This window comes from Chiloscyllium punctatum, chromosome 20 (assembly GCF_047496795.1).
Source record: "Chiloscyllium punctatum isolate Juve2018m chromosome 20, sChiPun1.3, whole genome shotgun sequence".
Lineage (NCBI taxonomy): Eukaryota > Metazoa > Chordata > Chondrichthyes > Orectolobiformes > Hemiscylliidae > Chiloscyllium > Chiloscyllium punctatum.
Genome location: NC_092758.1, coordinates 24,084,827 through 24,101,807, shown reverse-complemented (window position 1 = coordinate 24,101,807; position 16,981 = coordinate 24,084,827). Strand labels below are relative to the sequence as shown.

Genomic DNA, 16,981 nt, shown 5'->3' with positions numbered 1-16,981 from the left:
TGGATATGGCCATCAGCTACAACACATGGATTAAATGCAGCAGCACAATGTTAAGATGGGAATGGCGCATGATATTTTACAACCTTTCATAACCGCATCTACCGTGAGAGAACTCCCAAGGTGTGAAAAATGAAGCAGGGTAACATGTTTTGTGGTATCACTGGCAACATCCTGATTAGAATGCTTAAGACCCTGCATCAGAATTAACAGGCCCCTTGCCAAAATGTTCTAGTTTAGTGAGGGTTGTAGTAGATCAACATCAATGTAAAAATGAAATATACTTTATTTACAGGAAGCTCGACAAATCTACAGTATTAACTGATCCATCAACTCTTTCCAATTGTTAGCAGTTGACATAAGATGATATCAATAGTCCCATTAAACAATACCAACTTGCTAATAATCTGCTCCTCAAATCTCAGTTCAGGTTATATCAGAGCCAAGTCGCTCTATACTTCATGAATATCTTGAACTGGGAACGGAAACAGAAGTTAAATGTCAAAAGGAAAGATAAGTTCACTGGCTACCTCTGCATCAAGTAAACATCTGACCATTTATAAAACTAAGAAGCCCCAGAAACATTGGTCAAGGAGAATCAAAGGGAAAATCCTGTGGTGAGGCAATGTATTTTCAGTAGGTACAATAAGCAGGTTGCCCTGCAGCATCAAGATTATTTCAACAGCACCTCTGTGCTTGGAATTGCTGAAGCCTATCAGCAGCAATATTAAAGAAATACCATCACTTCACAGTTCCCCTCCAAATATTGTAGAATTTGTGGATATTTTTATCACTCTTTCTTCATCACTGTTTGATCAACAGCCGACAATTTCTCACTGAAATAACTGCAAAGAGTCTGGTTTCCCATCATCAAGTAACTCTTTTTTACATGTGCATAGTACATGGACACTGACCAGCCAGCTGAAAGCCAGTCACCAGTCTGAGCAGACCTTTTGAATCTCCTGTTTTTTTAAAAAAAAATTTATTTTATTAAACAATTACAAGACACAGTTTACAAAAAGCAGATAACTTTTGCAGCTGTATACAACAGTAATTTTACAAGGGAGAGGAGCAGCAAAGCCAGGCCCCAAACCCTACCGTTCAACCAGTTTACAGAGAGATGAGGACAAACCACCATCCACCTATCGCATTCCCAATGCCCATCCCTCAAGTCCCTCCTCCCTACTTTTTATTTTAGCCTGCTTGGCACACCTTCCTCATTCCTGAAGAAGGGCTTATGCCCGAAACGTCGATTCTCCTGCTCCTTGGATGCTGCCTGACCTGCTGCGTTTTTCCAGCAACACATTTTCAGCTCTGATCTCCAGCATCTGCAGTCCTCACTTTCTCCTAGTTGACAAACCTCAAATCCCAGTTTCACATACGACAAGACAGCGATAATGACATTTGTGCATAAAAGCCAATCCAGTTACAGAAAAAAAAAGTGCATACAATACAGACCCAGCAAGCCCCCTTCCCTCCCACCTTCTGACCACTCTAAGGCAGCCTGCCCCTACCCACCTTCTGGCTCTTGGTCCACCCCATGCCCCTTCCAGTTCTCGGTCCGCCCTAACACACCTTTCGACCACCTCTAGGACAGCCCGCCCCGGTACCCGTCCGGAGTGACAGCAGTCAGGACGGCCTACCCACCTTCCGGCTTCACTAATCTCCTGTTTATTTTTTTCTATTTTATTGAACAAATTATAAAACAGTTTACCAAAAACAGTTAACATTTACAGCTGTAGTTAACAGCAATTTTACAAGGGAGAGGAGCATTAAAGCCAGGCCCCAAACCCTACCGTTCAACCAGTTTACAGAGATGAGGACAGACCTCAACTCCCAGTTCCCAAGACAGCGACAGTGACACTTTTACATAAAAAACTAATCCAGTTACATAAAAAAGTGCATGCAATACAGACCCAGCAAGCCCCCATCCCTCCCACCTTCCGACCACTCTAAGGCAGCCCGCCCCTACCCACCTTCCGGCTCTCGGTCCACCCCATGCCCCTTCCAGTTCTCGGTCCGCCCTGACACACCTTTCAACCACCTCAGGGACAGCCCACCCCAGTACCCGCCCAGGGTGACAGCGGTCAGGACGGCCTACCCACCTTCGGCTTCACAAACCATCCTCAGCACCTTTCAACCACCTCAGGGACAGTCCGCCCTGGTACCCGCCCGGGGTGACAGTGGTCAGGACGGCCTACCCACCTTCTGGCTTCACTAATCTCCTGTTTATTTTTTTTCCACAGTACCACCTAACTGCGGTAGTGCTCATTTTTTCCCCAGCACCCATGTTGTGTGTGAATCTCCTGGTTTTTTTTTCTTTTTTATTGAAGGGGAGGGCAACATTCGTGGTTATTTTTTCTTTTTTCCTTTTTCCTTTTTTTTAAACCCCCACACTACCACCTAACTGCGGTAGTGCTTATTTTTTTCCCCAGCACCCATGTTGTGTGTGAATCTCCTGTTTATATCTATCAGCCAGGGCTCTCCGATTGGCCCAAGTAAACAACCCCAATCAAGAATCTCATAGTCAATGCAATCCACCTGGTTCCAGTCCCAATCACTCTACTTACTAGTTCTATAATAATATAATTCTGTAACAAAAGAAGCTTAGCACCACCCACAATAAAGCAGCTTACCTGATCAGCTTTTCAAGTCCCATTCAGTAACTTGAAAATTAATTTCCACCACAGAGAAGTGCACTATGTACAAGCTGTACAGCAGTAACTCACAAAGGTTCCTTTAACAATCTCTTCCAAACCTGTGACCTCTACTACATAGAAGGACAAGAACAGCAAATGCATTGGAATCTACCATGCACAAGTCACCAACCAAGCTACACATCACCTGACTTGGAATTATATCATTGTTCCTTCATTGTCACTGGACCAAAGTCCTGGAACTCCATCTCCTGTCACACTGTGGTTATCTCTTGCACCAGATGACTGCAGTTGTTTGAAAAGTTGGGTCACTGTCAACTTACAGTCATGACGTCATACAGTACAGAAAAGGCCCTTCGGCCCATTGAGTCTGTATTGACTTTTCTACACTAATTGGTCCATTGCCTTGACTTATGACATTTCAAGAGCTCATCCATGTACATTTTTAAAGATTATGAGTTTTCCTGCCTCTCCTGCCCACTCAGGCAATGCATTCCAAACTCCCACCTCACTCTGGATGAAAAAAAAAATTCCTGAAATCATCGCTGCCTTTCATTTTAAAATTATGCCCCCCTTATTATTGACAACTTCACAAAGGTAAATAGCAGGTGGCAAAAATGCTGACATAGCCAGCAACACCCACAATCCGTGAAAGAATCAAAAAAGAAAGAAAGGCGCCATCACCATAAGAAGTGTAGTAGTTCATGCAGAAGAAAGACTATCACCTGGTAAATGAAACTGTGGAGGGGCAATCAAGAATACACTGACAACAGGGTGGCATAGTGGCTCAGTGGTTAGCACTGCTGCCTCACAGCGCCAGGGTCCCGGGTTCATTCTAGCCCTGGGCAACTGTCTGTGTGGAGTTTGCACATTCTCCCCGTGTCTACGTGCGTGTCCTCTGGGTGCTCTGGTTTCTCTCCACAGTCCAAAGATGTGCAGGTCAGGCGAATTGACCATGCTAAATTGCCCATAGTGTTAGGTGCATTAGTCAGAGGGAAATGGGTCTGGGTGGGTTACTCTTCAGAGGGTCGGTGTGGACTTGTTGGGCCGAAGGGCCTGTTTCCTCACTGTAGGGAATCTAATACCATCATCCAAATCTTGTTAGCATATTTTAAAACAATCACCTGCATTTTCCATTAATAATGATTTGGTTTTGCTTGTTAGTGGGTTCGCTCCGCTCAGAATTTCAATACCCTTTTTCATTAGGTCCCATGTGACATTTTCGTTGAGATGCCATTTGTATGTAGGATTTCACCTGAAGCATTCATAAGAAAAAAAAATGGCTGCTGAAAATTATTACAGGTTTTGATGTCTTTCAACTGCAAAAAATGTTCAAAGAGCCCTTGACACCTTCCACTTTGTTTTTTTTTCAATTAAGTGCTTATTGATTTCTAGGAAGAATAACCAGTGCTAAATCTGAAAAAAAAAGAAATACAAATACAGTGCACAGATAAAGTCAACATCACAACAAATCTTAACTTACTTTTGCATTTTGTGCATTTTCTATAGGTATATGTTGCTTCAAAGATGACTGTGGAATCCCATGTCTTCATCTCAATGGGACAATAAGATCATAAGAAACAGGAACAGAAATAAGGCATCCGTCCTTTGATCTTGCTCTGCCATTTAATAGGATAATAGCTGATCCAGCATTCCTCATGTTCACCTTTCTGCCCTTTTCTTGTAACCCTTGATTCACCTACTGATTTACCATCTATCTATCTCAGCCTTCAATATCTACAAGGACTCGGCCCCCATAGCTGTCACGAGGTGTTACAAAAACTCCCAACCCTTTGAGAAAAGAAACCAAAAGAGAAAATGCTAGAAAATCTCAGCAGGTCTGGCAGCATCTATAAGGAGAGAAAAAACCTGACGTTTCGAGTCTAACTGACCCTTTGTCGCAGCTTTGACAAAGGGTCAGTTAGACTGAAAATGTCAGCTCTTTTCTCTCCTTTCTGATGCTGCCAGATCTGCTGAGATTTTCCAGCATTTTCTCTTTTGGTTTCAGATTCCAGCATCCGCAGTAATTTGCTTTTATCCTTTGAGAAAAGAAGTTCCTCCTCATCTCAGTATTAAATTGCACCCCTCCCCTCACTCTATTCCAAGCCTAGACTCTCCAATGAGGGGAAACATCCTGTCAGCATTTACCCTGTCAAATGTTTTAAGAATCCCATCTGTTTCAACCTCTCATTCTTCTAAACTCCAATGAGAACATCTATTCCATACATTGTAGCCTGCTTCAATATCTTATCACTCTGTTTTTTTCTAAGTTGCTCATTGCCCAGAGAATCTTCCAGTTTGTAACCACTGCCTCAAGTAATATTGTGAATTCTTCTCATGTTACCAAAACGCCATATTGTCTAAATCATCAAGAGCAGAATTATTCCCCACAGGAATGAATAGCTTGCACTCAATTTACAGACTTAAGTGAAAAAGCCAACTGTTCAACTAGGATTGCGAAAGTCAATCAATCCCATTTTAAAGAATCACAGGCTGAACACTGGCATGTTTGCAGGAAATGATTAAAATATAAATTTTCATCAATGATGGTGTTTGATCATTTTCATGCAGATCTCTCTGAAGCTGGATAAATTGCCTTCTGTAAATAGAGTCATAGGGATGTACAGCAAGGAAACAGACCCTTCGGTCCAACTCGTCCATGTCGACCAGATATCCCAACCCAACCTAGTCCCACCTGCTAGCACCCGGCCCATATCCATCCAAACCCTTCTTATTCATATACCCATCTAAATGCCTTTTAAATGTTGCAATTGTACCAGCCTCCACCACTTTCTCTGGCAGCTCATTCCATACACATACCACCCTCTGCATGAAAAAAGTTGTCCCTTAGGTCTCTTTTATTCTTTCCCCTCTCACCCTAAACCTTTGCCCTCTAGTTCTGGCTCCCCAACCCCAGGGAAAAGACTTTGTCTATTTGTCGTATCCATGCCCCTCATAATTTTATAAACCTCTATAGGGTCACCTCTTAGCCTCCGACGCTCCAGGGAAAACAGCTCCAGCCCGTTCAGCCTCTCCTTATAGCTCAATTCCTCCAACCCTGGCAATATCCTTGTAAATCTTTTCTGAACCTTTTCAAGTTTCACAACATCTTTCCGATAGGAAGGAGACCAGAATTGCACGCAATGTTCCAAAAGTGGCCTAACCAATGTCCTGTACATGACCTCCCAACTCCTGTACTCAATACTCTGACCAATAAAGGAAAGCATAGCAAACACTTTCTTCACTATCCTATCTACCTATGACTCCACTTTCAAGGAGCTATGAACCTGTACTCCAAGGTCTCTTTGTTCAGCAACACCCCCCAGGATGTTATCATTAAGTGTATAAGTCCTGCTAAGATTTGCTTTCCCAAAATGCAGCACCTCGCATTTATCTGATTTGATTTAAATATTTGAACTCTGTAGGGATTAAACTTTTCCAAATTTAGCTTATAATGCCATATACTTGCAATTCTACCCAACAGTTTATGGGATTGAATAATTTAGCCCCTACTTAACGAGAAACTTGTTCTTGCAGTGTGCCAAAACCTACAACTGAGGTGTTTACCCGATCTGTCTGTCTCTGGACACATCTGTAAATTTAGGTGAATATAACATATATACAAAATATTACTCCCCATCTGTGTTGAGCTAATGAGGAATTTTCAACGAAAGGTATTATTGCCAAATAATAGCAGTGCTGAACTAACAACAGTGAAATGTAAAAAAGATGATGCCATGCTGACTTGTGTGCAGACTTTTATCACCCCCTGTGCAGCACTGTGCTATGTGTGCCTCAGTTATTATTTTTTGTGTCTGTGCTGTATAGCTGTTTCCGGCCAGGCTGTGCAGCATTGCATTTACGTGTTGGCCTTCAGAAAGAGCTTATGTAAATATCTTTTCGAGCTGGTTAAGATATTCTGTGGCAGTGCCTTTCATACATTTTATGTTGGAATAGTGGACAGAGAGCTGATTAAAGCGCAACTCCTTTCATGCAGCATAAACCATGCTGAAATCTTTCATTATGACCATCAGCAGATAAATGGTGATGGAACTACTGAGCCATGCAAACTAATTGTATTGTACAAATGTGAGAACAAAATTGAAATCAACAGCCGCAAAATGCTTTGCATGAGACATTTAAAATACAATTTTAAAACCAATTTAACTGATGACATCACATAAATGTGGTTTCATGAAAATTATTGTTCACAGAACTATTCTTGCCTTGTGTTTTCAAACTGATCTCAACATAAACCAAGTGATAAGTTCCTGCAATCTCTAAGGCATAGCCCTCTCGCAAATCTAAAGAGTAAACAGGGTGTTACCTTGGTCCAGCCCTGAGAGCGTAATGCCATTTTACTTCATGGATATTTAGCCACAAATATTCATCTATAGGAACATACATGACAAACATACAAATAACAAGAAGGAGTAGATCATTTGGCCCCTTGAGTCTGCAATGTCACTGAATATTTTATGGATGATCTGATTACAGACTCAGCCCCATATTCCCATCTACCTCTGATAACCTTTGGCTCCATTGTTAGTCAAGAATCCATTGACCTTCACCTTAAAACTACTCAATGAACCCACCTTCACTGCTCACTGTGGAAAAGACTTTCAAGGACTCACATGCTTTATCTCCAACTTAAATGGAGGTATCCTTATTTTTGAACTGTGTCCTGCAGTTCTATTTTCTCCCTTCATGGAAAGTATCCTTTTAGCATCCACCCTGTCATGTCCCTGCAGGATCTTATATGTACTTAAAAGATCACCTCTTATTTTCCTAACTTACGACAGACACAGGTGCAACCTTTCCCCTTAAGATAACAAAGGTATTGGTTGAATGAAACTTCTCTGAACTGGTTATTGCACATTTTTATCCTTTCTTAAATATGGAGGTCAAAACTGTACACTAAACTCTAGCCAACACTGTATGCTGTTGTAGCTAAACACCTTATGTTTATTCCCCTTGCAAAATGATGTAATTCTATTTGTCTACCTCACCACTAGCTGTACTTGTATGAGTCATATACAGCCATGACACGTGTTTCGTTAATGCAAATTCGCTACAACATGATTGATGAATTTGGGACACTGTTTCTAAAGCGCAAACTTCTAAAATGTGTATTGGTTAAAATGCAATTCCGGACCCATTCATTTAAATGGTGTCGCCTTAAGCATTTTCTTATAGCACGGGATTACATGAGAATGGAACTACCTTGTTGTAGCAGATACCAAGATGCCTCTTTAACTCTACAATCCCTTTTTACACTGAAACAGTATCCACATTTTCTGTTCATCCTGCCAAAGTGGACAAATTCACAATCTTCTAAATTATACTCCATCCGCCAAATGTTTGCTTCTCACTTTACCTACCTTTGATGCCTTATATCCTCTTTATAACTTTGTTTCCTACTTATCTTTGAGTCATCAGCAAAGTTAGCAACGACACATTTGGTCCCTTCTTTCAAGTTACTAATTTAGTTATGAACAGTTGAGGCTCCAGTACTGATCCCTGTGGCACTCCACTTACTGCATCTTATCAACTAGGAAATGACACATTCTTTTCCACTCTCTGTTTCCTGTCAGCTAAGTAATCCTCTATGCATGTTAATATGTTACCCTCTCCAGTATAAGCTCTTAGTTTGCATTGTAACTTTTGGGGGCTGCACCTTGTCAAATGCTTTCTGGAAATGTATGTATAGCACATCTATAAGTTCTGATTTAGTTTGTTTTGTTAATCGACTAAATCTTAAGGAATCCAAACCTAGACTTTTCTGAACAATGTGTCTCTCAGTATGCAATTTGTTACCATTAACACTGTATTGAAAATGTCTGAATATGAAAAATATTCAATAGAAAGGAACAGGCTTAAATCCTTTAGCCATAGGAGCAGGTGTAGACCATTCAGCACTTTGAACCTCTTCCACTTCTAATTAAATCATGTCTGACGTGTTCCTCAAATCCATTTATTTGCTTCTGATCTAAGTCTCCTGAGACCCATATTTCGATCACAGTCTTGAAAATTACAATTGATTCAGCTTTCACAGCCTTTTGCAGTCAAGACTTACACCTCTCCACCTCTGCTTGGAGTGAAAAGATACTTTGTGATCTCAATCTTAAATTCCATAGTTCTGACTTGAAGACCATGTTCTGGATTCTCACAGAAGCATGTTCTCTGTTTATACACGGCATGCTCTGACACTTTTTTTTTTAGAATTCTTACTTACAATGTCATTCAAAGTACTTCATTAAAACAGTTCATAATTGCTTGACATCAATGCTATACAAATGCAAGTCTTTTGATCTTTCTGAAATTGTAAAAGCTGGAATGTAACTTTTACAATTCTGCTCTGTACTAGATAGGATCATAGAACAGAGCAGCAAGCTCCAAAATCTTATACATTCCCTTTCTAATGGAGAAATTTCTATATTCCCACTGGAACTGATCTTTTTTTGAGAACTACTCTTGTACACAAAGTATTTCTCTTGGGTTTGCAATTCTATGCCTGGTACTTTATTTTGCAACTTGGTAAGTGCTTCAAACACACAGTAATTGCTTTGATTCAGGGCCAAGAACACAGAGAGACCTACCAAATGGCACGCAAACTGCTTAGATCTCCTTGATCCCTTTTGCAGATCATAAAACATGAGGACAGACTTGACACAGACTTACTAAGATGTCTTTTGCAAACCAAAAAGCTAGGGAATAGACAAGAACATGGAGCTGCTGGTTATAAGTTATAAAATACTATACAAAACCTATCACGTTCTCATTGATCTCTCATAATCAAAGACATATAATTGCAGCACTCCCTCAGTATCACACTGGACAGTCAATGTAGGGTTTGTGTTGAAATCTCTGGAGCCAGGCTTGAAACCACATCAAGGTGAGTTTCTTAATACATGGTATTCAAGATTCTTGGGTCCAATTAAACCACTTACTTAATGTTTGAATCTTACACCGAGGATCATCAATTTGGCACCACAAGTTTTAAGGACATGATATTCAATTGCAAGAGAATGATATTAAGGTAACATCTCTAAAGAAGGAAAAACACTTTTAAAGACATCCTTTATTGCACAGATGGCAGTTTGATAAATTATAGTGTGGTAGGCTTGTCTATTTATTTTACATAAACTACTATGTTATCATCTTATATTACAGATAATTTAGGATCAACAGATCAATTGGGTCACATTGATTTCTCTTGTAGGGTACCTTGACATTTATTGAAACTGATGAGCTGGAGGAACATACCCCATAAACACTGCATTTCATATGGATGCATAAAAACAAACCCACTGAATCACTGTAGCATCTGAACCTTTCTTGACATTCAGCCATACTGAATCAAATACATATTATGTGAGAATTGTATTACATAGACTAGATTTTGTCCTTCCGAAATATTAGCTCAAAGAGTAATGAGTTATGTTTCAATTAATTTAGAAAAATGTAATTATTGTTGGTTTATTTTAGATACAACTAGATGCTTGAAATGATGACAGAATTATGATTCTATTTGAATTAACTTTATTAAACTAACCTTTCCATTGTGTCCCCTTCACTTGGCATTGAATCATGTGATATTTTACTACTGTTATCAGCATTGCCTCATTGTGCAACAATTAGCACTGTCACCCACTGCATTTCTTAAAAGAATCTGATAAAGCATCTTCCCTTTTCTTTGAAAGAAAGCTTTCAGTTTAAGACCCAGAAGGTACTTCATGGGACATTCAGTTCAAAGCAACTCATCATCCAGACTTAGAAATATAATGCTGTTTCTACAGTGCCTCGGAGTCAAAATCTTGGAATTCCCTCCATAATGGCATTGTGGGTCCACCTACAACAAATGGAATGCAGCATCTGAAGAAGGCGGCTACCACTACCTTCTCAACAGTAACGAGGGATGGGCAATAAACGCTGGCGTAGCCAACCATCCCTCATGAGTAATTACAAAAATTATTCATTCTCAAGCTGTGTTCATCTCACTTCTTGCTGCTGCATGGAGTTTGAGACTGATAGGATTATGAACTGCAAGATTGTACTAAACACTAACAAACAATGAACACAAGGCTAAGGGGCATATTGGTATACGCAGGTCTTGGTATCGAGATTGATATGGCTCATGTATAATTAGTAGTGCAAGGCCAAGCAGTAAAATTCAAGGTCAATAAAGCAGTGAGACCTCGGGTCCAATTGGCAGATATGCACCAAGTATTTACTGGCGGAATAATTGGGCTGTCCATCAACATGTATGTTGTCATGAATGGTCCAATGATAAAATGCTTGTGAGTATAAGACGAGCCAGGAATGTGCACACTGTTATTGTGGAGCTGGGCACACTGTCATTGATAAGACTACGGGAAGAAGCATAGATTGAAACAGATAATATTGACCTGCAAGGCAGAGATTGTTACTGACATTGCCAGACTGTGAAACAAGCTGAGTAACAAGATATAGACAGGGACAGAGAATTATGAGGCACATAGTCCAATTGTGAAAGTTTGTTCTTTTAGTGTGTCATTACAACAATATTTCTTGACAGCAGCACCATCAGTCAGGCATGCAAAATATTTGGTATAGTTTGTAATATGAAAAAAAAACTCTCATGATAAGAAGGAACAAAGGACCATGTTCATTTAAAAAGAAAATGAAACAGCACTGGAGCTCAGTACAAGCAAATCCATCCAATTATAAATCCCTGGTTTTCATTTATCATTATTTGCAATTTCTTTTGTGCATAACTTCTGACACCTAAGAGACCACTTTCAATTGCCTGGTACAGTATTGGATAATATTTCCACCAGAATTCAAATAGGGATTTGCTTCTGAAATCACATTTTCATCTTACTGGACTAACAAGACCTTATGAGACTGCAAGAATAATATCTGTTGCTGAAGTGTATCAGAATAGGTTCAGCAGCATGACCATCAAGGGTTAAGACCTGCATTTCGATTGTGATAGAAAGCTTCCCCCACTGACAAAGACAAACTTATATTTGGACAAACATAATCCTGCTTGTACTGAGCCATTCATTGCCACAGTGGGAGGCTCACATTCGCACTTATAAACCTTCCTTCCAGGAGATCTGTATGCAGCTTTTTTTTTCCTAGGGGCAACATTAATGGTGTCCCATTTACACTGAGGCAATCATGTCCCATTTCGCAACGAGAAAATCACATTCCTCTCCCTCTATTTGTAATGAGCCTGCCAGTCACTTGTGGTTAGAAGTTTGTCGTCCCCTGGAATTTTCATGAAGACAGATAATTCTGTACCAACAACCAATACAGCCAAATGAAACAGAGACAGAGGCAGACAAATCCCTATTCACATTCAGATTTGAAGGTAAAATATATTGACGTGTTGCACAATTATTCATTGTTGCATGGCTGGACATCTAAAGATACTTATAATACTAGCAAAGGTTTGCATGTTAGCCAAGTGAATAGTGACGTCTAGTTAAAAGTTTTGCTCCATCACATTATTGGTACAGCAAAAGCTTCATAAGAATGATTAGGAACAACTGTAGACAGAGTCATGGTTTTCCCCTTGGAGTCAGGAATGAGGAGTCAAATATGATTTTGTGTCAGAAACACACTGACTGAGTTCCTTACTTTCCTCAGAATTAAACCTTAAATTTCATGGAGACAGGTTTCCTGTCCTATTAAAGCTAATGTAATCAGGAATGGAGGTATGTTTCAATCACCTAGGTCAGCTATCACCAAAGCTGCTGGTTTTGCTGTACTATATGCACCTAAGATGGCATGGGGAACTCAAGACCTAGATTCATGAGGAGAGGAAGGATGTCTTTTCCTGGAAGGGCAAGTGGAAGCCACATTACCATGCAAATAGGGACACTTTTCTGTTCAGTGCCATCTCCCACTGTCTCTAGTTTGTCCTTCTCTCTCACTTCCTGCCCGTACCCCAGTGGTCTGTCCTTTGCCTCACTGCCTTCAAGGTCTCTGTCTTTCTGGTGGGCCTAGTAATTTAGCACAGAAGACTAACACATAACCTAACACTAATGCAGAAAGGTAATGCAGGGCACTAGCTGACTACGCTAAGCACCAAATCCAACATCCTTGAACCTGCATTTTCCCATCAGTTGGGAGTCTGGAGTGTTGTTCAGTTTTCTGTCACCTGGGTGAAGCACTGGTGTGTACTTCCTGTGAGCTGCTGTATAGACCCACATGTATGAGAGCAAAAATACCTGTGAGTACCCAGCTGGAGACTCACAGGCTCCTTCTAGTTCTACCATTCACATTAGACTGCTGATCCTGTGTTTCCAGTAATGCACCTTTCTCCTTTGTGAATCTAGATCTTCAATCTAGTCTGGACTCTTGAGGCCCAATGCTTTGTCTTTCATGTGCAAGCTGATTTTCTTTATCCTTATAGCCTAAATCACTGAGGCTGCAACACCTAGCTCCAGCTTCAGACTTCCTGATGCTTAGGTGGAGTCTAGGTGGTTGTGCCCATTGCCTGTAATGCCTACGTGAAGCCAAGAAGATGGTGATGACCTAAATTGGCAACATTCTTTATTTCAGCTCTTCCACTGACCTTTGACAGGCTGCCGCAATGATGCCTATGTGATTTAAACATTGAAAAGCATTTTCATTTCCCTTTTTTCAATTCTTTCTGATTTGCCACAGGCATAGTGCTCACATTCATGTAGTTGGTCCAACACAGATAGTGGCTTAAACTCTGTTTCTGTCCTGAAACAATTAAAAATGTAAGAAACCTATAGTGAGCTTAATTGGCTTTACATTAGGTGTGGGCAAGTTTGGAGAGTTGTGCAGCATCCTCTCACCACCCCACTACCACCACCACCGGAATTTAGGGGAGAACAGTTCATTAGTAGGACATCTGACCACATAAGTGAACTTTTTACTTTTCTTGTCCACCTATTTTATATCTGCATGATGGGGCTAAGAAACTCCAACCTCAAAACGGATGGCCAGTGGAATGCATTTTAACTTAAAAGTCAGTTCACAAGCTGACTCCATGAAGACATAATCTCCCCAATCATATCTGCTGATCCAGCTTCATCCTCGTCATTTTGATTCAATACATTTCTACAAAATAATATTTAATTATTCCAAATTGAAAGGGCTTTTGCCCAAATACATAAAGAGAAACAATTTCTACAGTGAAGTGGATCAATGGCCAAAGGAAACATATAAGATTTTGAGGAAAATCTATTTCACCCTCCAATTAATGACGATCTGGAATGAACTGTCTGAGTGGAAAGTGGAAGCTGATTCAATAGAACTTCCAAAAATACATTGGATATACACTTAACAATGAAATATTTACAAGGCTACGAGGAAAGAACAAAGCAATGGGGACTAATCAATAACTCTCTCAGAAAGTTGGTCCAGGCAAGATGTATCCTTCTTTTGTGCTGTATGAATCTCGGAAATAAAAACACACCTGTGGCTTGTTCATATCCATTCGCCCTACATTTGTTTGATCCATATGATCCATATTAATGTCTGAGGCAGCTATGCTGTTTAAAAGAATCATCAGATAGCCAGGCAAACCTCAGCAAGCTCAACTAACAACAGAAATTTTTTATCAATGTTGACTTGAATCCTATAGTAAAGATTTACATTCATATCAAAGGCTTTAAACATTGATCTTGTTCCCAGTTCTGCTATATCACATCAGAGTGTTGTAAAACATTATTATTGCACATGCCTCCCAATATATGATAAAAATGGATGGGTAAAGAGCCTCGAACCCATCAGATCAAGCTCTCGTATCTCTTCACAGTTAAGTAGCAACTTTAGTTTTATTGATAGAAACATGCTGTTCATTCAGGAACTTGTCAAGTTGCCATCAAAGTGTTACGATATAACTACACCCATTGTATGTTTCAATTGTATTTTTGACACAGAAGCCAGTAATTCTCTGAAAATAAATTCTTTATGCTATCTTGGCCAGCTCTTTGACTAACATATCGTATTTTCAATGTATGACATGCAATCTTACTGTTTTTATCTACCTTTAATGACCTATCCACTATACCCAGTCCAATCCTTTTATGCGCCAAAAATCTCAATGATATCCCAAGCAGCCCTACTCCTTGAATACTATCATTACAAATGGAATCTACTCCCGCAATTTTTCCACAAAGTCAACATCAGCACGTCCAAGGGCTAAAACTGAATACACATACACAGAACAAAACACTCAACACAAAGAAGTGACCAGCCAAATGTTAAAAGAGGCAACCGTCAATAATTAAATCATAATCAAATGCTGCTTTAATGATTAGCTTCCCCTACAGCAAATAGAAAATACTTCGGTGTTAGCATATAAATCAGCCATATGTTGTGCTAATACATTCACAAGTAGAAGCAGGAAACCTGCTGGCTAAGTAAAACCTGGTACTTTTATTGCAGTTCAAACACTTTTTACTGTTGTCATATAAAGAAGTTCCGTTATAAAATGAAAGGGTCAAAATGCGGCCCTCTAATAAAAGTATAGCAATATGACCTTACTACTTGATAGATCAGTTAGTAAAGTTGCTTCAAGTCAGTGAGTCGATGGCACAAGAGTTTAACATTGTTCACCAGTATTACACCAGTCAAACTGCACTGGCTTTGTTTTATGTATTCTTGGAAATTATGAGGAATACTAAAATATATGAGTTATTTAGTTCTAGTTTCATGGCTTTATCATATATGTTCATTATCGCATTCTGCCACTCCCTAAACTTCATCAGGACCTAAACCAGGAAATAAGAAAATACGTTCTAAGGTATCAGGGACAAAAGCCCTTCTGGAATGGAATTCTTTGCAAACTTATCCTCTTTACCCTGCCACTGCAGTAAAAACAGTCAAAACTATAATGAACAGCAACTTCCCATTTCAATGTGGTGGCAAGACTGAAAGCTGTGCTTTTACCAGCTCTTAAATGCACATACCTGCTTCCTCATCAGAATCCTTTTCGTTCTCTGAATCAGTCAATGTGAGGGCTGAATTCTCTCGACTGGACAGCCCTGAGCTTCGTCTGGATTTGATGCCCCTCCCCCATAACCTAATAGCATGCTCTGGAGAAATGGCACCTTCTGTGTCAGAGTCAGCGTCGCTGAGGGAATATCCACGATGGAGGATCCCCATGTCTGGACAATAAGCAGTGCTGCGGTGAGGGGAGGGCTCACAGATTCCCAGTTCTGTCAGTGTGAAATTGGCTCCTGCACATAAACAAAAGAAGGATACACATCACGCACTCCCTATTTACTGAGACAGTGCAATCATACTCTAGAGTATTAGATATTAGTGAGCAGTGAGAAGGAACTCAGTCAGTTCCAGCCTGAGCTCTTTATCTCATTCCTAATAAAATCCCATAATAACCTGAAAACCATAACTGCGAGCAGTGAATTTGTATTAAGAAAGAAAATATAAACTTTCAGAAATTATTTCAGCCCATGAATTTGCACTTGTACACTCATCTTCTCATACCTCTTGATTTATCCACAGCTGTAATCCCTTCTTTTTTATCTTACACTTACCAAACATTTCCCATTAAAATATACCTCACACGCTTCACTATAGCATTCTCTGAAACACCCAACACTCCTCATTATAACTCTCTTGGAAATCTACATTTTTCACTCTGACACTTCAATAAGGACAAAATACTGTGGATACTGGAAACGTGAAACAAACACAATGAGTGCTGGAGAAACTCAGCAGGTCTGCCAGCATCAGTGGAGAGAGAACGTTTTCAGTCCCGTATGAACTGTTCCTCAGAACTGAAATTCTGAAGAAGATTCATACAGTCATAGAGTTACATAGCACAGAAAATGGCCCATCAACCCATCATATCTGTACCAGTCACAAACAGATACCTAACTACCCTAATCCCATTTTCCAGCACTTGGCCCATAGCCTTGTATGCCTTGGCGTTGCAAGTGCACATCTAAACACTTCTTAAATGTTGAAGGTTTCTGCCTCCACCACCCTTACAGTGAGTTCCAGATTCCCACCACTCTTTGGATGAAAAAGCATTTCCTCACATCTGTTCTAAACCGTTCACCCCTTACCTTAAATCTATGCCCCTGGAATTGATCTCTCCACAAAAAGCAAACATGTTTTTTTGTCTATGATGTCCATATGCCTCATAGTTTGATACATCTTGATCATGTCCTCTCTCAGTCTCCTCTGGTCCAAGAAAAATAATGTCAGTCTATCCAATTTAACTTCATAATTGAAACTCCCCAGCACAGGCAATATTCTTAAATCTCTTGTGCAGAGTGCAGTCACATTCCCCTTTTCATATGGGGTCCGGAACTACACGTCACTTTAGTTGT

General features: G+C 40.1%; 1 protein-coding gene across 8 annotated transcripts in view; it reads right to left on the bottom strand.

Moving 5' to 3' along the window:
* The window catches only part of tenm2a (teneurin transmembrane protein 2a), a 2,790,214-nt gene that overhangs the window by 725,325 nt on the left and 2,047,908 nt on the right, over positions 1 to 16,981 (bottom strand). For all 8 annotated transcript variants that reach the window (XM_072590496.1, XM_072590497.1, XM_072590504.1 and 5 more), the window contains one exon: positions 15,593 to 15,862. In XM_072590496.1, coding sequence (XP_072446597.1) covers positions 15,593 to 15,862 — 270 coding nt within the window. The remainder of the gene's footprint in view (positions 1 to 15,592; positions 15,863 to 16,981) is intronic.